This window comes from Trichosurus vulpecula, chromosome 5 (assembly GCF_011100635.1).
Source record: "Trichosurus vulpecula isolate mTriVul1 chromosome 5, mTriVul1.pri, whole genome shotgun sequence".
Taxonomy (NCBI): Eukaryota; Metazoa; Chordata; class Mammalia; order Diprotodontia; family Phalangeridae; genus Trichosurus; species Trichosurus vulpecula.
The window spans coordinates 3,306,432-3,332,689 of NC_050577.1; the positions used below are offsets into that span (position 1 = coordinate 3,306,432).

At 39.1% G+C, this 26,258-nt stretch overlaps 1 protein-coding gene across 1 annotated transcript; it reads right to left on the minus strand.

Annotated features, from left to right (window-relative positions):
* Positions 1-1,669: 1,669 nt before the first annotated feature.
* Positions 1,670-26,258, minus strand: LOC118850147 (MYG1 exonuclease-like). The gene is made up of 2 exons (XM_036759355.1): positions 26,115-26,258; positions 1,670-2,620 (listed from the first exon to the last, which is right to left on the minus strand). Exons 1-2 carry the CDS (start codon positions 26,256-26,258, stop codon positions 1,697-1,699), a joined length of 1,068 nt encoding a protein of 355 aa, XP_036615250.1. The 3' UTR covers positions 1,670-1,696.

A 26,258-nucleotide genomic window follows, 5' to 3' on the forward strand; every position in this document is an offset into this window, starting at 1 on the left:
TGGAAGAAATTAGAAATCACTCCCATAGGTGTTCTTAAATAGCCACCAGAACAGAGGGTGCCGAGTTTTGAGGAGTGAGAATTGGCAAAGACCAGATGGGCAGGGCCAGGCAATGGCTCTTTTCTAAAAATAATTGTTTGTGTGAGGACTTATGTTTTACTCCTTTCTAGTCATACCTGATTCTCCATGACCCTTTTTGGTATTTTCTTGACAAAGATACTGAAGTGGTTTTCTATTTCCTTTTTGAACTCATTTTATAGTTGAGGAAACAAAGGCAAACGGTCACACAGCTAATAAGTGTCTGAGGCTGGATTTGAATTCAGGAAGAAGAGTCTTCTTGATACCAGGTGTAGTGCCTTATCCACAGCACCACCTAGCTGACCCATTTTCTAAACTTGCCTGGGTTAAAACAATTTGGATCAGAGTCTGTGAGCTTCTATTTCTGTTTTAGCAGCATGCTAGATGCAAATTATGTTCTATAGGTGAGGCAGATTTGAGTTTAGTGAGAAAAGACCTGGGTTCAAGTGTCAAGTCTCCACCTTGCTAGTCATGTGAACTTGAGCACTCCTCTTTATAAGCCTCAACTTCCTTATCTATAAAATGGAGCCACTGGACTAGGTGACTCAATTCTACAATTTGTCAAATTCTACTCTGTATATACTGGTTTGGGAATATGCAGATAGGGTACACACAGAGCACATGCATGAGTTGGTCAACTCCTATCTCTGACTAAAGCAGCTGATGTCATCTTCTTATGATTTCATCACATTCATCTCAGCTGCTGTCTTCTGTATACAAGCCCTCAGATTCCCCAGAGTTCTATTTCCTCACACTAAGTTGCTCAAATTCCTGTTGATTTTGACATTTCTATCCGGGTTCAATGGAAAGAACATTGAGGTTTCCTGAGAAATTGATTTAAAAATCAAGTGTTTTATTTCAAGCCCAGTTTTTTTTTTCCTGAAATTGATTGTTTTTGTAAAAAACAAACTTATGAAACTCAAATTGATATTGACTTGTATATATACTATTGATATGTATTTATTTCTTTTTCATTGTATATAAGATTATAATAGACTTGACAATTCATAATACTTAATATGGTTGCAATGAATCTAGGGGTTGCCTCTCAAGGTGTGCATAAACTACATTCCATTTTTTCCATTAATTCTGGGATATTTTCTTCTATTAATTTGTGAACTGCAGAAGTCAATTTGTTTTCTTATTCTTATTTTCAGGAATCCTGATATTAGTTTTATTGTCTCCTTTCTTTGTCCTGCACATTTGGCACATTATTGAACTTTCCTTACATATGAATTTTTCCACAAAATTTTCTTAGTTTTCTTTTAGATTTCTTCTTTGCCCTTGATTATTCTCTTTTTTTAGTAGAATTATTCTACTTTTCATCAATGCTATTTTTATATATTATTGTCATCATGTGTATTATTTTCCTAACTTAACATGCCTTTTCATGAGTCCACGTGAATCTTTCAATACTTTTCTGTATTTATCATATTTGCCTTTTTCTAAAAGTATAATAATATTCCATTACATTCCCTTACTTCAATTTCTTTAGCCAATGCATAATGGATGGACATCTTCTTTGGCTCTAGTTCTCTGCTAGTAAAAACAAGTGCTGCTTTTAATAATTGTGTGTATGCAGAACCTTTACTTTTTTTTTTTCACTGTACTGAAAATTTTATTGAGAGACATCAGAAGGCAGAGGTGTTAGGCGCTGGGCCAGAGTGGCACAGGCCATACTCAGGGCACCTTCTCTGGTGTGTAGCCCACCGATGAAGCCATTGGCATGAACAAAAATGCAGCCAGGGATCCCACTGATCTGGTCCAGGGCCTCATCCCGAAGACCCTGCCATTGCTCAAGCAGGGGCAGCCTGCTCTCAAAAGAGTGAAGCTCTTTTGGCACACACTGTACCCGCCATTGTCCATTCTGGTCAGGGTAGAGCACGAATGCAATGGGCACTAAGGGGGTCAGCCCAGGTTCAAGATCAAACAAATGGTCCTTCCAGGTACAGCCACCTTGAGACAGCTCTATAATTTCTCCACTTGGGTCCACCTGGAATCGGTTTGCCAAGGCTTGTTCCACAAGGGCACGGGCAGGTAGCCAGCTGTGCTTATAGAAATCCAGTCTCTGTAGAAACTCCTCACGTACTAGCTCCATGGCACGATGAAAGCTGGCCTCTGTGTCCCGATCTGGCTGGTTCCAGGTAGGGTTAAGCCGGGCAACCCGAGCACTCAAAGTGGTGGTCAGGGCATATCGAGGCTTTCCTCCCTCGCACTGGGAGATCCCATTGTCTACCGCATCTACTTCCTCCACAAAATATTCATACATCTTGTCATAAAAAGTATCCACAATTCGGTCATCTATGCTGGTGTCCAGCAGCTGGGCCAGGAACCTCTGGCCAAAGTGCAAATAGACCAGTCCCGCGCTGCTCAGCTTCGTCCGCCACGGTTTCCTGGGCCGCAGGGAGCTCATGGACTCGGAGAAAGACGTCTGGTGATGGTCATAGCGGTGTCTCTGCGGGTCATACTCGCCGCCCACGTCCACCACCACATCGCAGGTGGCCAGCAGCGCCGGGTCGCGGGTGCGCAGGATCTCCGCCTCCTGAGGGTACAGGCAGAACCTTTACTTTTTAAAATTAATATATTTTAATTTATTTCATTAAATATTTCCTAATTACATGTAAAAAATTAACATTCATTTAAAAAATTGAATTTGAAATTCTCTCCTTTTTTCCTCCTAAGTGGTCTTAGCTTGAATAATGTCTCACTTTGATCTTTTGTTGGCTCTGCCACTTCAGAATTTGATTCAAGACATTATTTTAAAGTTATTCAAAGGGCAACGTTGGAAGAGCTCAACTGAGTGTGTTCTCTCCTCTACCACCTTGGTTCTGCACCCAGAAATTCTTCCTTTCCTTTTCTTAATGAATGACCTCCTTCAATGAGATGCCTATCAGGGTTAAATGTTATGGTCATGAAGGTGACCTAGCCATACCATATGTTAAACTGTACTATAAAGCAGCAGTCATCAAAACTTTTTGGTACTGGCTAAGAAGCAGAGTGGTAGATCAGTGGAATAGGTCAGGACATAAGTTGCAGTACTCAGTGGCTATAGCAATTTAATCTTTGATAAACCCAAAGAATCCAGCTTCTGGGCTAAGAACTCACTATTTCATAAAAACCACTGGGAAAATTGGAAAATGGTATGGCAGAAACTGGGCATAGACCAATATCTTACGCTGTATAACAAAATAAAGTCAGAATGCATTCATGATTTAGGAATAAAGGTTGATAGTATAAGCAATTTGGGAGAGCAATAATAGTTTACCTGTCAGATTTATGAGAAAGGGAAGAATTCATGACCAAACAAAAGATAGAGAGCATTACAAAATGCAAAATGGATAATTTTGATTATACTGAAATGAAAATGTGTTTTGTATGAAAAAGCCCATGCAACAAATATTAGGAGGAAAGCAGAAAACTGGGAGAAAATCTTTGCAACTAGTGTCTCTGATAAAGGCCTCATTTCTAAAATGTACAAGGAACTGCGCCAAATATATAGGAATACAAGTCATTCCCCAGTTAAGAAATGGTCAAAGATATGAACAGGCAGTTTTCAGAGGAAACAATTAAAGTTATCTATAGGCATATGAAATAATGCTCTTAATCACTATTGGCCAGAGAAATGCAAATCAAAACAACTCTTAGGTACAATATCTCTCTTATCAGATTGGCTAACATGACAAAACAGGAAAATGAGAAATGCTGGAGAGGATGTGGAAAAACTGGGACATTGTTATATTGTTCGTGGAATTGTGAATATATCCAGCCATTCTGGAGAGTAATTTGGAACTATGCTATGAAAATGTGCATACCCTTGAGTATACAATACTCAATACCCAGCAATACCACTTCTAGGGCTGTATCCTAAAGAGATAACACAAGGGGAAAGGGACCAGTATGTAAAAAAAAATATTTATAGTAGCTCTTTTTGTGGTAGTAAAGAATTGGAAATGAAGGGGATGCCCATCAATTGGGGAATGACTGAACAAGTTATGGTATATGAATATAATGGAATGCTATTGTGCTATAAGAAATGGGAGAGATACAGACTTCATAATAACCTGGAAAAGCCTACATGATATGATGCTGAGTGAGAGGAGCAGAACCAGAACATTGTATACAAACACAAACATATTGATTCTGTGATGACTAACTTTGATAGACTTGGCTCTTCTCAGCAATACAAGGTTCAAAGACAGCCCCAAATGTCTCATGATGGAAAAAGCTATCTACATCCAGATAAAGAAATATGGAATCTGAATGCAGATTGAAGGAAACTATCTGCTCTCTTTTTTTTCTATATCTTTTTTTGATTTTGTTTCTTCTTTCTCATGATTCACTCCAATGATCATGGTTCTTCTTTATGACTTGACTATTGTGTAAATATGTTTAATGTGAAGGCATATGTAGAACATGTAGTGGATTCCATGCCATTTTGAGGGAAGGGGTGAGGGGGGGAAGGGAAGAAAATTTGGAACTCAAAAACCTGTGGAACTGAGGGTTGTAAACTAAAAATTAAAAAAAAAATCTTAAAAAAAATGTTATGGTCATTTAAGTCACTCTTTTGCATAATTCTGAAGGGCTTTCTTCATTATTTGAACTAATCTATGACTCCACCGAAATACATTTACTATCTCTTTCTTTGCCAATTTGTTGGTGTTATGGCAATAAGACTTTTCCCTGTTCTTCACTTTTGGAATACCAAGACTATCAAGTCTCCCCTTTGTTTGAATGGGTGGCAAACCTTTGCTGTCTTTGTTTTGGAGTAATTCTCAGCACTGTGGCAATCAAGAGTCATTGAATTGTAAATGATGTGGATGGAGCTTTCCCACACTGATTTCTCACACTAAATGGTGAGCCTTAACTGCCCCAGAGCCCTGAGACAGGCATATAAGATCCGAGGTTGGTGTTTGACTTTTGGGGGTACAGTCCCTGAAAGAATGTGTGTGATGAGACTTTGGGAAAGCTGTTGAACCTGCCCCGCCTCCCCCGCCAGCTTTGTAACCCAGATGGATAGATGTTGGTGCTTCTCTGGTAAATATGAATTGTGATTTGATCAGGCAAGGCCTGTTTGTTGATGTTTTGTAATTTTTGTTTGTATTTGCCTTGAAGTTCAGGGGGCTGATATTTTTCCCTGAACTAAGTGAATGATAGATGTATGTTTAAACTGAGATTGTTAACCCCTTAAAGTTGCTTTCCTTAGAAAAGCAGATCAAAAAACCTATGTTAGCAGCCCTCCTATGTGCTGGTTGTTGGTGGTTTTTCATAGCCACATGTCGATATAGTTGGGTATGAGGTGAAAGTTCAAGATTGCTTTGGCATTCATTTTTCTTATTATTAGTAATTTGGAGCATTCTTACATAAGGAAGTTAGTATATAACAATGCTTTACTTGAAATCTGTTTCTTTTTAACATTTATCTGAAGAGGTAAAAGGTTGAGGGGTGGTGGACACCCCGAAATATTGACGCACCGGGTCCTGCTGAAAGAATTCGACTCAAGCCTTCTCAGCCAAGGGAAAAGAGAAAGTTTATTAGGGATTCACCACAATGGGCTGTCTTAAGAAATGCCCCCCTACCCCCTTGTGACGCCTGTTTCCACAAGCGGGCCAGATTCAACCTACTGAATTAGATTGAATCTGAGCACCTTCATGGAGGCAAGATGGAGATTATATACACAAAGACTGTAGGAGGGATTGAGGGGTGGTCTGGGGTGACTAGAGGAGGGGTTTAGGGAGGGTCTTGAGGGGAAGTCCAAGGAGGGCAAGGTGAGGTAATGGGATTGAGGGTGGGAAGTAGCTGCACAACAAAGGGTGAGGCTACGTAGAGATTTGGGCCTAATGATAATGTGAGGCTTGTGGCCTTAGGGGAAGGCCAGATCCAGTTGGAAGATTCAAGGACAGTTCAAGGGGGCTCCCAGAGACTGTATTCCAGATTCAAGGGGGTCCCCAGAGACTGGGCCCTCATCATATCCACTTGTTATTGGGAAATGGGTTTTGGTGTAATGAATTTATTAGTTATTTATATATTTTGGATGTGCATGTATGTGTATATATTTATATGCATATGTATATATATATATATATCAACATAAAATTATGTCATATCATTTTATATACGCATATGTGACATATTACTTATTCAGTGAATCAGAATAACGGATTTTATATTTCATTGTTGTCAATATCCCTTATTTGGTCAAGCATATATCTCCTACTGAAGAGGTATAGAGAAAAATGATGATTGTTAGGGGAACAATAGGTTTCTAGGGGTGATCAAGACCCCAAAATACCTACATGCCGGGTCCTGCCAAAAGAATTCGACTCAAGCCTTCTCAGCCAAGGGAAAAGACAAGGTTTATTAGGGATTCACCATAATGGGTTGTCTTAAGAAATCCCACCCTTTGTGACACCTGTTTTCACAAGTAGGCCAGATTCAATCTACTGAGCTAGATTGAATCTGAGCTGAGCTAGATTGAACCTGAGTGCCCTCATGGAGGCAAGATGGAGATTATATACACAAAGGTTGTAGGAGGGATTGAGGGGTGGTCTGGGGTGACTAGAAGAGGGCTTTAGGGAAGGTTTTGAGGAGGAGTCTAAGGAGGAGTCTAAGGAGGACCAGATGAAGTCAGAGTCCAGGAACCAAGAGAATGGGATTAAGGATGGGAAGTAGCTGAAGGCATGAATATCGATAATACCAGGGTTGGGAAGTAACTGAAGGCATGCATATACATAGTAACAATAGAGGACAAGGTTTAGGTAGAGATTTGGGCCTAAGGATAATGTGAGGCCATAGTCTCCAGGGAAGGCCAGATCTAGTTGGAAGAGTCAAGGACAGTTCGAGGGGGCTCCCAGAGACTGTATTCCAGATTCAAGGGGGTTCCCAAAGACTGTTCCCTCATCACTACCAACAACTGTGAAATACCTGATCTCTTAAATTTTGATAGCAGAATCTACCATATTCAGGTCACATATGTATTTTCAATTTATTCTGGGACATGGTTGATCTAAGGCTAATTTATACTAAACTACTTTCCAGTTTTCTGATAGTTCTTGTCAAATATAGAGTTGTTCACTATGTCGTTTGTGTTTTGCAGTTAACCAAACACTGGGATATAACTCCATTATCCCTTTGTTGCAGCATTATCTGGGGACCTGAATAGAGATACATCCAGTGACTGAGAATGGCCATCAGTGATTTAGATCATTGGTAAATTTGAAAAGAGTATATTTTATTGAATGTTCTGATTGGAGACAAGATTTCACAAGGTTGAGAAATGAGTTTTAGATGGAACGAAGCAACCAGTATAGTTTTTTTTTTCAAGAAAATTGATTGATAAAAAGAAGGGCTATATAGTCCAATAGTGCTGTTTCCTCTTCCTAACCTACTCCTTCTCTATCTGAATGTTGATCTACCTTCTTTCTAAACTAGAGGATTCAGCTTTCTCCAGCAAGCTCCTTTGCTGCTTATGTATTCCCAATGATCCATGGTGATCATCACATAGCATAACCTTTTCATTTCATCATCAGAGCCTTCTCACAAATAACTTCAAGGTACTTTTCCAATCTTACCTACTCTTGTTCCCTTTAGGTCAAATGTCACCTTCCATGAACCCTCCACTCTGCCCTCCCAAAAAGGCTTCAGAACTGCCATGGGGCTCACTTGGCAACTCTCTAATGGCATATTTGCCAGGATCAATAATGGTGACTGGCATTTCCACAGCACTCTCAGGTTTTCAAAGAGATTAAAAACATGATTTTATTTGAGCCTTGCAGCAACCATATGCTCATCAAAGTATGAGGATGATAGAGTGTTTCTTGAGAATTTTTCTCCATGTAATGAAGCATAAAGAAGTCATTCTATAGTTTCCCACGAATAGCAAGCATTAGTCCCTTTTAACACAAGCAGCTGGATTGCTGTAAGGCATCACACCAAGGTTATAACTTCTACTTGATTGTCATTAAAAAAGGAAAGAAAACAAACCAATGGAAGGATCCATCTCAGATATACCTGATCCCATCCACTGATGATAGATGTATTTCTTTCATCTCAGGAGGCTTTACCCTCACATTTTTGTCTCAGTAGTAGACAATGTGTTTTATTGAAGGAGGTCTGAATAAAACTCACCTAACTTTTTTTGATGTAGTGCCTCCTCCTACTTATTTTGCTGGTTCTGAGTTCCATTTGATGCTGGATCTGGTTCAGTTATCAGGGAACTGTTGCCAAGGACACAGGTTAGTGAAAAGGAAGGGCACAAAAATGAGAAGGGTTCAGAAAAAGGGGTGGTGGTGGTGGTAAGGACTCTTCTCAGGAGGACTTCAAGCAGAAAAAAGGTAGTTCTGAGAAAGAGCTCCTTAGGCTCACTTTTAATGATATGAAGCTAGTCACCATTGCCTCAACACCTACACCTACAGAACAAGACATCCCAGCCATTTACAAAGACACAACCATCACCATCATCATTATCATCATCACCAATTTCTATGGCACTTTCAGATTTGCAAAATGCTTCTCTGACATGCCTGCAAGGTCTGAATACCTAATTTTATTGTTCCTTTATAACAAATGAGGAAAATGAGTAAGGGGTCCAGTTTTCAATAGTCTTCTTTAGGGTTCAATAGGAAAATAAGACAATCAGATGGAGGAGGAGTTGCATGGAGAAAAGACTAGAAGGAGATGAGTTTGGAGACAGAAATGTAATGTGGACTTTGGGAAAAGTGCTAAATGTGTAGACCAGGGCTATAACAATGAGACCAGTGAAAAAGAGAACTACTATAAGGTACTGGCTGATAAATGACATGTGGGAGCAAATGAGAAAGTCTTGTAAATAAAAATCCAAGACCTTGGTAAAGGTTTTCACAATACTGGGCATCTAAAACACAGAGGGCAAGTACAGCAACACCTTTAGAGGAAGATGCAGACAACCTTTGAGAAGAATGGAAAGCATGGGTAGGCTTTTTTCCCCTACTGGTGTAGAAAAGCCGATACTACAAGGATAATGGATCATAGAAAATTATTTGAAAAAAAGATGTAATTGTTCCTTTTTACAGGTATAGATATTATAATTCATTTCAAATGTTTTAAAGCAATGTTACATTATAACAACATTGTAAAAATGAACAATTTTCAAAAGCTTTAACTCCTTTCAATACAATGGTCAACCCTGATTACAGAATATTGATGATGAGGAACACTACCCATCTCCTGACAGAAGGGTGAGTGGACAAGGGAACAAAATCAGATGCATCTTTGGTTATAACCAACGTGAGAATTTATTTTCCTTGGCTAAACTTATGTGATATATGATATTGGTATCATAGTATGAAATATATGCTTGACTGTTGTGTTTGTTATTCACTCCCCGAAACCCTCGCCACCATAGGTATCTGGTACTTTGAAGGGATTTGGGATCTATTTTTTTCTACCATTGAAGAGATCCTTTACCAATGTATCCCCCCAATTTTAAGAGTACAAATACCCCAGTTTCTCCTAGTCACTTTAATCAGCTTAGATATTAAAAAGGAATATTTACTTCAAAGACATATCAAGGAAAAAAGCATACTGATATTTTCTCCAACACCTCAGGGGCATAATTTTTCTTACACCAACTCAATGTCTGTTGAAGAGAAGGAAATTAAACTCACTGTTTAACTCAGTTCCAACAGAGCAATAGTCCCACTAAACTCAAGTCCAAAGCTTAAGACTGTGCTGACATAGACAGGTTCAAAGACATCCAGCAATGCAGCCATTGGGAAAAGGCTGTTCCCAATTGCATGTGAGATTAAGGCAGAATGTCCTTGTATGGATAAGTTCTGATGCTTCCTACAAACAAATTCCTCAGGGTCTTCCCCTTGGGTGTTAGAATTTAAGTGGCCCAAGCTTCCAGCAATCCCACATTTTGTTGCAAGGGTTTTGCTATAGTTTGTTTCAATTAATTCTAATTGCCAAAATTTGTCTAATTATACCATCATATAATCTGCAAAGACATGTTTTTTTGGTCTAACTTTATTCATTAATATTTTCTCTTATCACTATAGTTGACATTTCCAACATGATATCAAATAGTAGTGGAAAAATAACATCCCTGCTTTACCACTGATGTTACTGAAATGACTCTAGTTTAGCAATCTTCCCACAAGGTTGTTATGCTGATTGCATACCTGGGAATATTAATATCAAATAAAAATTAGCCAGTCCCTTGAACCTCCACCAAAACACATAGACCTTAGAATTCTCACAGTCTGGCCCAAGGATATTTCTTGTGGCAGTTTTGAGTATCATAGTCACTTTGTAGTAATTTATTATGCTTTTTAAATGAAAATAATATCTTCCATTATGAGTCAGGCTACAGAGCCAGGCTCACAATCATGGGGACTTGATTCTCATCTCTGAGACTGTATGGATGACCCTGGCTACATTACGTAGCCTGTCGATGTCACAGCAATTCTGTACTGAACGACAAGTTAAAGTAAGGTAACAACATACATTTCTATAAGCAGCTTCCTCACCTGGGAGGTCCCTACAGTAAAGAAATTACAGGCTGATTCCCTATCCCTAAGATATCATCTTAGTGACATTCCCCACAAATCATGCTTTTCACAATTTCCTTGTGAAGTATTCCTAGGGGTGGGTTCTTTGATTAAAGGGTTCAGAAAGGCCAAGAAACACAGACCCTCACTCCTTGCTTTCTATTTCCCCTACCGAAACCAGTATTTTTTTTTAGTGTATAGTGAATTATTCCCTTTATATATCTTGTTTTATTATTTTTTAATTTTTTTATTTCATATATTTAGTTTTCAGCATTGATTTTCACAAGAGTTTGAATTAGAAATTTTCTCCCCATTTCTACTCTCCCCCTACTCCAAGATGGCATATATTTTGGTGGCCCTGTTCCCCAGTCAGCCATCCCCTCTGTCACCCCACTCCCCTCCTATCCCCTTTTCCCTTCCTTTCTTGTAGGGCAAGATAAATTTCTACGCCTCATTGCTGTGTATCTTATTTTCTAGTTGCATGCAAAAACTTTTCTTTTTGTTTTTGAATATCTGTTTTCAAAATTTTGAGTTCCAAATTCTCTCCCCTCTTCCCTTCTAACCCACCCTCCCTAAGAAGTCAAGCAATTCAACATAGGCCACATGGTATCATTATGTATAACCCTTCTACAATAATCATGTTGTGAAAGACTAACTATATTTTGCTCCTTCCCAACCCATCCCCCTTTATTGAATTTTCTCCCTTGACTCTGTCCCCTTTCGAAAGTGTTTGTTTTTGATTACCTCCACCCCCATCAGCCCTCCCCTCCATCATCCCCCCTCTTTTTTTTATCTTCCTCCCTCTTTCCTGTGGGGTAAGATACCCAATTGGGTATGTATGGTGTTCCCTCCTCAGGCCAAATATGATGAGAGCAAGGTTCACTCATTCTCCCCTCACCTGCCTTCTCCCCTCCTCCCACAGAACTGCTTCCTCTTGCCAACTTTATGCAAGATAATCCACCCCATTTTATCTCTCCCTATCTCCCTCTCTCAGTATGTTGTTCTCTGATCCCTTAATTTGATTTTATTTCTTTTAGATATCTTCCCTTCATCTTCAACTCCCCCTGTGTCTGCTCTCTCTCTCTATTTCATATATATGTATATATATATATATATATATATATATATATATATATACACACATAGATTTATACATATATACACATTCACACACACACACACACACACACACATATATATATATATATGCATATTCCCTTCAGCTACCTTAATACTGAGGTCTCATGAATCATACATGTCATCATGTCATCTTTCCATGTAGGAATGTAAACAAAACAGTTTAACTTTAGCAAGTCCCTTGCAATTTCTTTTTCTTGATTACCTTTTCTTGCTTCTCTTGATTCTTGTGTTCAAATTCCAATTTTCTACTCAGCTCTGGTATTTTCACTGAGAAAGCTTGAAAGTCCTCTATTTTATTGAAAATCCATATTTTGCCTTGGAGCATGATACTCAGTTTTCCTGGGTAGGTGATTCTTGGTTTTAATCCTAGCTCCATTGACCTCCAGAATATCGTATTCGAAGCCCTCCAATCTCTTAATATAGAAGCTGCTAGATCTTGGGTTATTCTGATTATGTTTCCACAATACTCACATTGTTTCTTTCTGGTTGCTTGCAGTATTTTCTCCTTGACCTGCAAACTCTGGAATTTGGCAGCAATATTCCTAGGAGATTACTTTTCAGGATCTCCTTGAGGAGGTGATCTGTGAATTCTTTCAATTTCTATTTTGCCCTGTGGCTCTAGAATATCTGGGCAGTTCTCCTTGATAATTTCTTGAAAGATGACATCTAGGCTCTTTTTTTGATCATGGTTTTCAGGTAGTCCAATAATTTTTAAATTATCTCTCCTGAATCTATTTTCCAGGTCAGTGGTTTTTCCAATGAGATATTTCACATTGTCTTCCATTTTTTTCATTCCTTTGGTTCTGTTTTATAATATCTTGATTTCTCATCAAGTTACTAGCTTCCACTTATTCCAATCTAATTTTTAACGTGGTATTTTCTTCAGTGGTCTTTTGGAACTCCTTTTCCATTTGGCTAATTCTGCCTTTGAAGGCATTCTTCTCCTCATTGGCTTTTAGGAGCTCTTTTACCATTTGACTTAGTCTATTTTTTTTTTTAATTCTACCTGTGATATTTATTTTCTGTTGTTTCCTTTTTTTCTTTTTTTTTTACTTTAAATTTGTTTATTTAACATACTTAGTTTTCAACATTGATTTTCACAAGAGTTTGAATTACAAATTTTCTCCCCATTTCTAACCTCCCCCCCACTCCAAGATGGCATATATTCTGGTGGCCCTGTTCCCCAGTCAGCCCTCCCCTCTATCACCCCACTCCCCTCCTATCCCTTTTTCCCTTCCTTTCTTGTAGGGCAAGATAAATTTCTACGCCCCATTGCCTGTGTATCTTATTTTCTAGTTGCATGCAAAAATATTTTTGTTTGTTTTTGAACATCTGTTTTTAAAACTTTGAGTTCCAAATTCTCTCCCCTCTTCCCTTCTAACCCACCCTCCCTAAGAAGTCAAGCAATTCAACATAGGCCACATGTGTATTATTATGTATAACCCTTCCACAATACTCATGTTGTGAAAGACTAACTATATTTTGCTCCTTCCCAACCCATCCCTCTTTATTATATTTTCTCCCTTGACCCTGTCCCCTTCCAAAAGTGTTTGTTTTTGATTACCTCCACCCACATCTGCTCTCCCCTCCATCATCCCCCCCCCTTTTTTATCTTCCTCCATCTTCTTTCCTGCGGGGTAAGATACCCAATTGGGTATGTATGGTATTCCCTCCTAGGCCAAATCTGATGAGAGCAAGGTTCACTCATTCCCCCCCTCACCTGCCCTCTCCCCTCCTCCCACCGAACTGCTTCCTCTTGCCACGTTTATGCGAGATAATCCACCCCATTCTATCTCTCCCTATGTCCCTCTCTCAGTATGTTCCTCTCTCATACCTTAATTTTATTTTACTTCTTTTAGATATCTTCCCTTCATCTTCAACTCCTCCTATGTCTGCTCTCTCTCTCTTTTATATATACATATATATATATATATATACATATATACATATAATTATATGTGTGTGTATGTGTATATATGTATATATATACACATACATATATATATACACATTCACTTATATGTATACATAAACATATATATATATATATATGCATATTCCCTTCAGCTACCCTAATACTGAGGTCTCATGAATCATACATGTCATCTTTCCATGTAGGAATGTAAAAAGAACAGTTCAACTTTAGTAAGTCCCTTGCAATTTCTGTTTCTTGATTATCTTTTCATGCTTCTCTTGATTCTTGTATTTGAAAGTCAAATTTTCTATTCAGTTCTGGTATTTTCACTGAGAAAGCTTGAAAGTCTTCTATTTTATTGAATGTCAATATTTTACCTTGGAGCATGATACTCAGTTTTGCTGGGTAGGTGATTCTAGGTTTTAATCCTAGCTCCATTGACCTCTGGAATATCATATTCCAAGCCCTTCAATCTCTTAAGGTATAAGCTGCCTGATCTTGGGTTATTCTGATTGGGTTTCCACAATACTCAAATTGTTTCTTTCTGGCTGCTTGCAGTATCCTCTTCTTGATCTGGGGGCTCTGGAATTTGGTGACAATATTCCTAGGAGATTTCTTTTTGGGATCTATTTGAGGAGGCAATCGATGGATTCTTTCAATTTCTATTTTGCCCTGTGGCTCTAGAATATCTGGGCAGTTCTCCTTGAAAATTTCTTGAAAGATGATATCTAGGCTCTTTTCTTGATCATGGCTTTCAGGTAGTCCAATAATATTTAAATTATCTCTCCTGTATCTATTTTCCAGGTCAGTGGTTTTTCCAATGAGATATTTCACATTATCTTCCATTTTTTTATTCCTTTGTTTCTGTTTTATAATATCTTGATTTCTCATAAAGTCACTAGCTTCCACTTGCTCCAATTTAATTTTTAAGGTAGTATTTTCTTCATTGGTCTTTTGGACCTCCTTTTCCATTTGGCTAATTCTGCCTTTCAAGGCATTCTTCTCCTCATTGGCTTTTTGGAGCTCTTTTGCCATTTGAGTTAGTCTATTTTTTAAGGTCTTCTTTTCTTCAGTGTGTTTGTCGGTATTTTTTTGGGTCTCCTTTAGCAAGTCATTGACTTTTTTTCATGGTTTTCTCTCATCCTTCTCATTTCTCTCCCCAATTTTTCCTCTACTTCTCTAACTTGCTTTTCCAAATCGTTTTTGAGCTCTTCCTGGCCTGAGACCAGTTAATGTTTTTCTTGGAGGCTTTTGTTTTAGGCTCTTTGACTTTTTTGACTTCTTGTCTCTGTATGTTTTGGTCTTCTTTGTCACCAAAGAAAGATTCCAGAGTGTGAGACTGAATCTGGATGCGTTTTTGCTGCCTAGCCATATTCTCAGCCAATTAACTTGACCCTTGAGTTTTTCAGCGGTGTATGACTGCTTGTAGAGTTAAGAGAACTATTTTCCAAACGTGGGGGGGATGTGCCAGCTCTGCCACACCAGCACTCCTCCTTCCCCAAGAACCCCCAATCTGGACTGGTCTTAGCTCTTCAGCAGGCTCTTCACTCCTGCTCTGATCCTCCACTTAATTAATCCTACCAGGTGGGCCTGAGGCCAGAATCAACTTCAGCTGTAGTTCTGTCGCTGCCACACTTCCGCTGCCCCCAGGGTGGTAGCTGAACTGTGAACTCCTTTTTTCACTCTGTCCCCAGCAGCTTTTCCCACTAACATTCTCTGTTGTTTTTGGTGTTTGTGGGTTGAGAAGTCTGGTAACTGCTGTAGCTCACTGATTCAGTGTGCTAGGACACGCTCCACCTGGCTCCTGGTCTGGTTGGTCCCCCGCCCACACTGGGCTCTGTTCCACTCCACTCCCATCTCCGTGCAGGATAGACCTCACCCAGAGACCATCCAGGCTGTCCAGGGCTGGAGCCTTTCTTCCATCTGCTATTTTGTGGGTTCTGCAGTTCTAGAATTGGTTCAGAGTCATTTTTTACAGGTTTTTGGAGGGACTTGGCAGGGAGCTCACACTAGTCCCTTCTTTCCAGCTGCCATCTTGGCTCCGCCACCCTGTCACTTTATATATCTTTATATATCTTAACTAATGAACTTCCCAAGAAGCTAAATTCTTTGACCATAACCTGTATTATGGAGTAAATATGCCCACTTGATCAGTTGAAATAATTATGTTGAAAACACTCATGCCAATCTGTCCCCAACCACCTTTTCCCACTGGGGGCAGGTGAAGATGGAGGACACAAGGCCTGATAGTAACTAGGGGACACTTCAAAGTACCTTCAGGCTACCACTGTCCAGTCCATCTCCTCATTCAACAATTAAAGGGATATATGTTGTGCTACTTCTCAGTCAGTCAATAAATGTTTATTAAGAACCTACTATGTGTAAAGACATGGTGTTAAGTGCTGGGGATAGAAATAGAGGCAAAAATAATAATCCTTGCCCTCAAACTGTCTAATGAAGCGAACAAGAACACAAAAATTATAAAAAAAATATATGTAGGGTCAGAAGGATATAGAAGAGAAATTACATTAGAATGAAAAGGGTTAGGAAAACTCCCTGTAGAAGGTGGGATTTTAGCTGAGACTTAAAGGAAACTAATGAAGACAGTAGATGTACCCAAAGAGGGAGATCCTCAGAGGCAGAGAGCACAGCCAGCTAAAAGGCCTGGCTCCAAGAAATGGAGGGTCTTGTTTGTGGAACAACAAATAGACCTGTGTCACTGGGTGGAAGAGTACATGGTAGGAACTAAGCTATAAGAAAGGGGAGGGGGCTAAGTGATCAAGTTAAAAGGAGTTTGGAACTTCAAACAATGGAATTTATATCTGATGCTGAAGGTAAAATTAGGGAATCACTGGAGTTTATTGAGTAAAGGAACATGTGGTCTGGAAAACAACTTTGGTGGCTAAAGGAATGGTTGTTTGGAGTGGGGAGAGACCTGAGACAGGCAGACACACAAGTAGGCTCTTTCAATAGTCCAAGTATGAGGTGATGAAGGACTTCACTAGAGTGGTAGTAGAGTCAGAAGCAAGAGAGGGATATAATCAAGAGATGTTCCAAAGGTAAAATCAACAGGCCTTGGGAAAAGATTAGATATGGGGGGGGGAGTTAAATAGTGAGCAGTCAAGGATAGTACCTAGATCGCAAGCCTGAGGGCCTGGGAGGATGGTAATAAAGCTGTTAAGAGTCAGAAAGGGGTTAGGAAAAGATAATACATTCCATTTTGGCCATGCTAAATTTAAGATGTCTACTGATTCTCCAGTTTGAGATGACTGAAGGCAATTGCAGATGATGTGACATTGGAAGTCAGCAGAGAGGTTAGAAGACCATAGATGGACTTGAGAATTATGAGCATAGAAATGGCCCTTAAATCCATGGGAGCTGAGGAGATCACGAAATGAAGGAGTACAGAGGAAGAAGTCAAGAGGGTCCAGGACAGAAGCTGTGGGACACCTATGGCTAGTGGCTCTGCTCTGGAGTTGGAGCCACCAAAGAATACTATCATCACAAAGCCTCTCATGGGTGTGGTGTCTGACAACCACTACAGCAGCCCTAAGAGATAGACATGTACATGTAATTTCAGTGGAGACATGCAAAGATGGAGGCTTTTAGAGGGAGCTAACATTTCCATACAGATTTATTGTTTGCAAATTATCTTTCTCACAAATACCTCCTGAGGTATGTATTGCAGATGGATTTTATCTCTACCCACTGAAGAAAAAGAAGCTCCAAGAGTCCCAGGTCATAGAGCAAATAAGTGATACTTTTTCTTTTAAACCACATGCTTTATTTAGAATGTCATTCTTTAAATCTCAGCTGTTATCAGACAATATTTTTCTTAATTCAGTTGAATAAGACTTAAAGAGTCAAACAATGGTTATACCACAATGGCATTAAAAAAAAAAATTAAGGATTTAGTGCTTGAAATTTCCTCTTGGATATACTTTATATGTTCTTTTAATATATATAAGGGTATTTGTACAGGCCGTATGCCTTGAATTAATTAAAGGCCCTTTGTCTGAACTAATCTTTTTGCTATTTACATTTTTTTTATAATTAAGACTCCATTGAACCCTGAAGCTCAATTCAAAAGTGGATTTAGTAAAAATGTTTCATTGATTTCAATGTAACTGACCCATGGATTTGTTTATTTTAATGGGACATTTCTATTGATCAGGAATGATTGTTTGGTAATGCTCCAATGAGGGAATTCAGCTAAGAGGAATTGTTTTGCAATGGCAAAATCTCTTGGGATTTTTCTAGATGTGCATGCATAGAAATGTGGCCTTGCCCTCCATGGAATATTGCCATTCTGATTTTTCTGCTGTGTTGTTGTTTGGTCATTTTAGTTGTTTCTGACTCTTCATGACCCTACTTGGGGTTTTCTTGATAGAGATACTGGAGTGGATGCAAAGATACTGGAATAGTTCCTTCTCCAGCTCATTTTACAGATGACCAAACTGAGGCCAACATGGCAAAGTGACTTGCCCAGTGACTTGTCACACAGCTAGTAAGTGTCTGAGGCTGGATTTGAACTGAGGGAGATGAGTCTTCCTAACTCCAGGCTTAGCACTGTATCTATACACCATCTACATGCTCCACCTAAATGTGCTCCTTAAGAATCACAACCACCTACTGTGAAAATACTGAAGCATCAAGAAGAAATGAGTACCAACCAAAAATGCTTTAAGGTTACTGGACCACAGGCTTAAGACCACATGAATGCAGTCTTATCAGATCTAGTGCAATACTCAATAGTCAATACTCAATAGTCAATATTCTTTGGAATTCTGACTGTGCTATCCAATGCATAGATTTTCCCTCCCAGCCTAGTATCATCCATAAATATCATGAGCATATGGGCACATGCTCTATACCTTTGTCTAATTCATTAGTAATAATAATAATTAATAATAATAATATAGTATATGGTATATACATTATCATTACACTTTGGCGCAGATAGGTGGTGCAGTGGAGAGAGGACCAGCTTCGGTGTTAGGAAGATTTGATTTCAAATCTGGCCTCAGACACTTGCAAGCTGTGTGACCCTGGGCAAGTCACTTAACCCCATTTGCCTCAGTTTCCTCATCTGTAAAATAAATTGAAGAAGGAAATAGCAAACCACTCCAGTATCTCTGTCAAGAAAACTTCAAATGGGATCATGGAGAGTCAGACATGACTGAAATGATTCAATAACAAAAACCATCATACTTATTATTTTTAATAGGGATTATTATAGTAGGTGCTGTTATATTATTAGGGAGGCCTAGCACCTGGCATGAGGGCTGCCAAGTCCTTTTCAGGGCTGCTCATCCATCTGCCACTCAACTCTCGCCGGTGCCTCCAAGAAGCTGTGCACATTCTGATAGCCACACCCCAGTAAAGCCTTCTTGGCAAATGGGCTAAACCAGGTTGAGGGTAACCCACAGGCTTCAAAGCTGTTGGTGAATTAGGGGAAGGTTTGCTGCATGCATGTGAAGACTTTCCCTGGTGGAATGGACAGATGAGACCAGTTTTGTTTTTTTTTCCAACAGGCATAAAGGAGGCTGAAACAAGTGTTGTGTAGAGCTTCGAGTTTGGTCAGACATAGAAAACATCAAGGACATCCACCGCATCCTGGACCATCACTGGCAATCTTGACCATTTTCCTGCCACTGGACTTTGATGACTGGAAGAGAGAGTGAGAATGACCACTATGTGCCACTGTGCTTCACTACGATGCACCCGGGAAGGAGTCGAGACATTACCCTGTGATGTTATTGGTCCTTTTTGAAAATGAAGGATGAACAGCAATATCATCATTATAACAGCTCAGGGCCAAAGGCAGCTCCTTGGATGAAGATCAATGAAGGAAATTCCTGCCAACTTGACCTTGAGCTATTACCAACCACTTGATGAGTCTATCTGTCCAGACAGTTCTGCATCCAACTACAAATATTATTATCTAATCCAGAGGTCACACACACAATGTGGTGCCCACAACATTCCTCAGTACAGCCTGAACTAGATTAAAATATAATCAGGAAATATTTAATAAAAAAAATATAAAAAAATCCCAGGTAATGTTAATATGTTATGTTCCCTTAGGGATCTTTGTGTATGGTTTGTTGTTCTTTTACAGTCATTTTTCAGTTGTATGTGACTCTTCCCAATGCCATTTGGGGTTTACTTCACACAGATACTGGAGTGCTTTGCCATTCCTTTCTCCAGCTCATTTTACAGATAAGAAAACTGAGACAAACAGGGATACATGATTTGCCCAAGGTCACACAATTAATAAATATCTGAGTCCAAATTTGCACTCCAGTCTTCCTGGCTCCAGGCCCAGTGCTGTGTAACTTAGGGCTTCCTTTCTATGGTTAAATAGCCTTGTTTCTCTTTCATCTTGAAACCACTTGTCTAATCCATATCTCTTGCTTTTCTTCACAGAAATGAATGAATCTACTGTGACAATCCACTTCCTGCCTTTCCTTCAGGCTTTTTTGTAGCTGTAGCTAGACTGGTTTGCCTGCTCTGAAGGTACAAAAAGAGAGTATGGATAATGGAATCAATTAAGCAATTAATAATAGTAACAATGTAATTAACAAGTAGAATAAAATCTAATTTTTTATCAAAAGCTTTCTGTCAATTTAAAAAAAATGGATTCCGAGCAGTTGCCTCATGCACTTCTTTGGTAATTTTCTCAACAAAGGCCATGAGCTTAGTCTGGCTGGGCCTACTCTCAATGACAAGTTACTGCCTCCTTGTAATGACCAATGTCCTTTCTAAAGTTATAAAGCCTTCTCCTCTACTATGTCATGAAAATCTATTACTTCTTTCTTTCCTGGAGTATATTGCAATAAAATATGTATGAATATATGCATGTATGCATGTATGTATGTATATACGTACGCACACACACACACACACACACACACACACATATTGCTTCTATTTTTATTTCCAGTGATCTTTACCCAAATTTTGGCCACAGTACTTACCTCCACTCTCACCCTCCAGCTGAACTCTAGATGTCCTCACACAGGCATATTTTCTTATACGTTATAGTATATTAGCCCCAACCCCATTCTCTTTCACCTATCCTGTTTCTGTTGAATAAAGCAGACCTATTTTGAGTCATGGTCTAGTCGTTGGCCACAATCCTACTAAGCTGCCATGATTTCTTTGAGGTCATTTATCATTCCTTGGGTTAGGTCCACAGCACAGTGCCTGGTACAAAGATGACACTTACTAAATGTCTATTAGTTGATTAATTAATGTATATACATTTAAGACTAAGTCTTTCTACTAGCTCCTTGCTTGTATTCCAATTTCTGTGGATGGGGTGTCTCAGTCCCTATTCTTTGCCCTCAGAGTTTCTCTATATCTTAGCAGGCTTTTTTCAACCATTATTGTCTAAAACTAAAAAGAAACCAGGTTTTACAGAGAAGCTGGGGTAGTTCAGCTGCTTCTTTTCATGGATTCCATTAAATTGGTTACATGAGGCCAAGTCAGCACCTCCATAATCAATCAAAAGAGGTTATCGTCATCATTCACCTGGAGAAAGTCCGGATGGATCTTTTCCCAATTTTTAAAAATTGAAAATTAATACTTCTACTCTTTGTTAAAGCCAAAGAGGCCAGCTTCTGGGCTAATAATTCACTATTTGACAAAAAATGTTGGGGAAATTGGAAAATGGTAGGACAGAAACTGGGCATAGACCAATATCTTACACCATATGCCAAAATAAAGTCAAAATGGGTTCATGATTTATCAGTAAAGGCTGATATTATAAGTAATTTGGGAGAGCAAAGAATAGTTTACTTATCAGATTTATGGAAAAGCAAAGAATTCATGACCCAACAAGAGATAGAAAGCATTACAAAATGCAAAATGGATAATTTTGATTATGTTAAATTGAAATGTTTTTGTACAAAAAAAGCCAATGCAACAAAAATTAGGAGGGAAGCAGAAAATTGGGAGAAAATCTTTACAACCAGTGTCTCTGATAAAGGCCTCATCTCTAAAATATGCAGGGAACTGAGCCAAATATATAGGAATACAAGCCATTCTCCAATTGAGAAATGGTCAAAGGATATGAACAGGCAATTTTCAGAGGAAGAAATTAAAGCTATCTATAGGCATATGAAAAAATGCTCTAAATCACTACTGATTAGAGAAATGCAAATCAAAATAACTCTTAGATACCACATCTCTCATGTCAGAGTGGCTAAAATAACAAAACAGGAGGATGATAAATGCTGGAGAGGACATGGGAAAATTGGAAGATTGTTGCATTGCTGGTGGAGTTGTGAGATGATCCAGCCATTTTGGAGAGCAATTTGGAACTATGCCCAAAGGGCTATAAAAATGTTCATACCCTGTGACCCAGCAATACCACTTCTAGGGTTGTATCCCAAAGAAATCACACAAGCGGGAAAAGGACCCATATGTACAAGGATATTTATAGCGGCTCTTTTTGTGGTAGCCAAGAATTGGAAATCAAAGGGATGCCCATCAATTGGGGAATGGCTGAACAAGCTGTGGTATATGAAGGTAGTGGAATATTATTGTGCCATAAGAAATGGGGATGACAGGGACTTCATAACAACCTGGAAAAACCTACACGACATAATGCTGAGGGAGCGGAGCAGAGCCAGGAGAACACTGTACACAACCATAGATGTATGGATTCCTTCAGGACCAACCCTGACAGTCTTCACTCTTCTCAGTAACACAAGGTGCAGGCACAACTCCAAGGGACTCACGATGGAGAATGCTGTCTACATCCAGAGAAAGAACTATGAAGTTTGAAAGCAGATAGAGGCATACTTCATGCTCGCCTTTTTCACTTCTCCTTTGTTTTTGTTTTTGGGTTTTTTTTTTTTGGTTCTGTTTCTTCTTTCTCATTATTCATTCCATTGATTGTAATTCTTCTTCACAACTTGACTAGTGTATAAATTAATTCAATGTGAAAAAAAGTATTAAGGAGTAGATGGACTTCATAAGGACCTCGGCAAACTTATATGATCTGACGATGAGTGAAGGAACCAGAACCAGGAGAACATTGCACACAACCACAGACCCCTTGCTTCTGTGATGACTGACTTTGATAGACTTGGCTCTTCTCAACAATGCAAGATACTAAGACAGCTCCAAAAGACTCATCATTGAAAAGGCTATCCACATTCAGAGAAAGAATTATGTAGTTTGAATGCAGATTGAAGCATACTATTGGCTCCCTCTTTTTTAATTTAATTGAGTTTTTGGTTTTGTTTCATCTTTTTCATGATTCATTTAATTGGTTATAATTCTTCTTTACAACTTGATTATTGGGAAAATAAGTTTAATATGAAGGTGTATGTAGTACCTTCATCAGATCGCATGCCGTCTTTGGTGGGGAGGGGGAAGAGAGGTTGGGAAGAAAATTTGGAACTCAAAAACTTGTGTAACTGAGTATTATAAACTAAAAATAAAATAAACAACATATACCTTAAAAATTTATTTAATGTCTAATTTATGGAGTAAAACAAGCATTTCCCTAACATGGCATAATTAAAAAAACACATGATTGCACATGAAATTATTAATCTGTAATATACAACTTGCTATTCCTTTTAAAAATATAATAAAATTATTATGTAAATTTATTTTTCCCTTTTTTTACCCCTTCCACCCTAGAGATGGCTACCATTATACAGAAATATATATATATATATATGTATATATATACATATATATGTATATATATATATATATGTATATATATATACATATATATGTATATATATACATATATATATATGTATATGTATATACATATATATATGTATATGTATATATGCATATATATCTTAAAAATTTCTGGTCCTCTAAGCTGGAACAAAAATCACATTTTATGCAAATCTTATTCTTTAGATGTTATATCTACTTGGCAATTAAAGGATACAAGAATTTCAGAATTATTAAAGTTGGACGTCACCATAGGGATGAAAGAGAGAAAAGCAGGTGTTAAATGGATTTCAGTAAATCAAAAATAAGAAATTTTCCACTGATTTTATATATATGCATATATATCTATGTGTCTAGGTATATATGTGTGTATATAAATATGTATTTTATATGAATATGTGTGTGCATGCATATTTGTATATAAATATGTATTTATATACGTACATGTGTGTATATAAACATGTATTGGGTAGATGTTTATATACCCATGTGTGTGTGTGTGTGTGTGTGTGTGTGTGTGTGTGTGTGTGTAGAAAGAGAGACAGAGAGAGAGGCAAAGTTAGTGCCCACAGGTCCAGAAGAAGAAGGTGCTGAGGAAGGGGACTGGCCAGCCTGATGGATTTAAGGGAAGGCATGGACAAGAGTCGAGTAAGATGGGAAGATGTGGATGGGTCACACTCTCCACCTGTGGGCATGCACCATCACTGATGAGGTCCGAGGGACACTGAATGACTGAACTACCACAGCTATCCGGAGTCGGGATAGTGCAGCGGCCTGAGGAAGTGAGCTGGGCCTTGATAGAGGCCAGCTGCTGCTCAGCATCCTACCCTCATTCTCTCTCACACAGAGCTTCCTGACTGGATGGTCTTCAGCAAGTCATGCACCTTTCAAGTAGCCTGAGAGTGCTCTTCCATAATGAGGGAACGTCCATCCTTGTACAACTTAATGCAAACATCTGTAGTTGGGAGAGGACATCAAAAACCTTCAAGCTTTCTGGAGATGGCATTAAGCCTTGTGTCCTGCCTTGTCTTAGTCTTCTGGGCAGCCCAGCTTGTCAACTGCTGAGAGGTCTACTGTGGTGGCCCATCCTGACTTTGCTTGTTATTTGAGATAATGATGTTAATAATAACAATAATGATTATAGTTAGCATTTACATAGCATTTTAGAATTGCCAAAGCACTTTCCATAAGCTTTCCCCTTTCATCTCGAAGCACCCACAGTTTTGTTTGAGAATTCCAGCTCTCTAGAGTTTTCACACATTCATCTTCCATACGATGAAATCTCTTTTTTTGTCTGTTACACTCAATCGACCCATCCTTCCATCCATCAACTCCATCTCTACATAGATGGCTTTGTCCTGGCAAATGAGTGGGACTGACATGAAGAAAGAGGCAAAGTCTTTTTCTACAGTCCAGCCAAAATTTAAGATGTCATCAAATGATATTGAATGTGATAGTGCAGACAACCATGCAACCCTGTATTATACTGAAATCAAAAACAGTTTACTTAAAAGAGAAAATGGGATGTTGTCAAATGAAAACCTTAAGAGAAAATACTGCCAGGACCTGTAGACCCAAACAAAGTAATTCAGACATTCCCAGACCCCCAAGAAGGAATGATTTCTATCTTTGCTGCAACCTTATCTATTAAACAATTGTCTAGCCATTGCAGAGAACATTGACAAGCATTCTTCCGTGGTAACACAATTCTCACAGTTCTACTCCCTGCCACAGCCGCTACCATTTTAAAAATTTTGTTTAAAAGCACATTTTAAAAAATAAGTCATGCTTTTGTCTGTTCCATGACAGATGAAGTTCTAAGCTTAGGGTAAATGCTTTCCCAGGTTTATATCTCTCCCCACCCACATTTCCCAAAGAAGCTCAATGACACACACAGAGGAAGGCATGAGGGAAGTTAGTAAACTGTACTCTCATGGAGCCCTGAGCTGGAAGGAGAGGGAATAGAAGGCATAGAACATTACAGGCCTTTCTCTTGGTCCTGCTACTCCCTCCACACAAGGAAGGGATCAAGAAAGGAGAGAAGAGTGAATAATATCAGCCCAATATTTATATGGAGAAAGTCCCCTTGGAGTAGGCCTTTGATGAGAGTAAGGATGGTGGACTGCATGAATGTGATCACCGCTGACAGCACCATCACTTCCTGAGATTTTTCCAAAGTGCTGGGAGAGGGCAGAGGGAAAAGGCAGCATTTTCTTCATATGAGAAAAATTGAATGATAACTTATAGGATGAAGATGAAATACTAGAGGCAGGGGGTAGAGATGGAGGTGTGCACAGAAAAGGAAGGTTTTTAGAGAAACAGTCTTGTGTTATCAACATAAGGGATGTAAGCTATTCTTTCAACAGTGATTTATTCAGTTAAAAACATTTGTTAGGGGGGGTGGAGCCAATATGGTGGCAGGAAAGCAGGGACTTGCTTAGGCTCTCCCCCAAATCCCTCCAAACATCTGTAAAAATGGCTCTGAAACAATTCTAGAGCTAAAGGACCCACAAAATAGCAGAGTGAAACAGGTCTCCAGGCCAAGATGGCCTTGGTGGTGGGAAGGGTCTACTGCACCATGCTGGGAGCAGAGCACAGCCCAGCATGGGCAGCACCAGAACAGACCAGGTGCCAAGGAGATCGGGAGGAGCAAGGCTTAGGGCCCCAAATCATTAAGCTGTCACAGCTAACAGACTTTTCAAGTGACAAACACCAAAGAAAACTTAGCAGGTCAGTGGGAAAACTGCTGGATCTGGGTGAGAGGCTGGTGTGGTAGGCGGCAGCCCCAGGGGCTGGGGAGGTGGTGCAGCCTGGCAGCTGTAGCAGTAAGAAGCTCCTGTGGCTACTTCCAGAGATCCAGCTGTAGTTGCTTCTGGCCCCAGACCCAT

Coding starts and splice junctions, on each gene's coding strand:
- LOC118850147 (XM_036759355.1), bottom strand. CDS start 26,258: ATGGGTCTGGGGCCAGAAGCAACTACAGCTGGATCTCTGGAAGTAGCC. Junction 2,621..26,114: donor CCTCTCACCCAGATCCAGCA/GTTTTCCCACTG, acceptor CTGTACCCTCAG/GAGGCGGAGATCCTGCGCAC.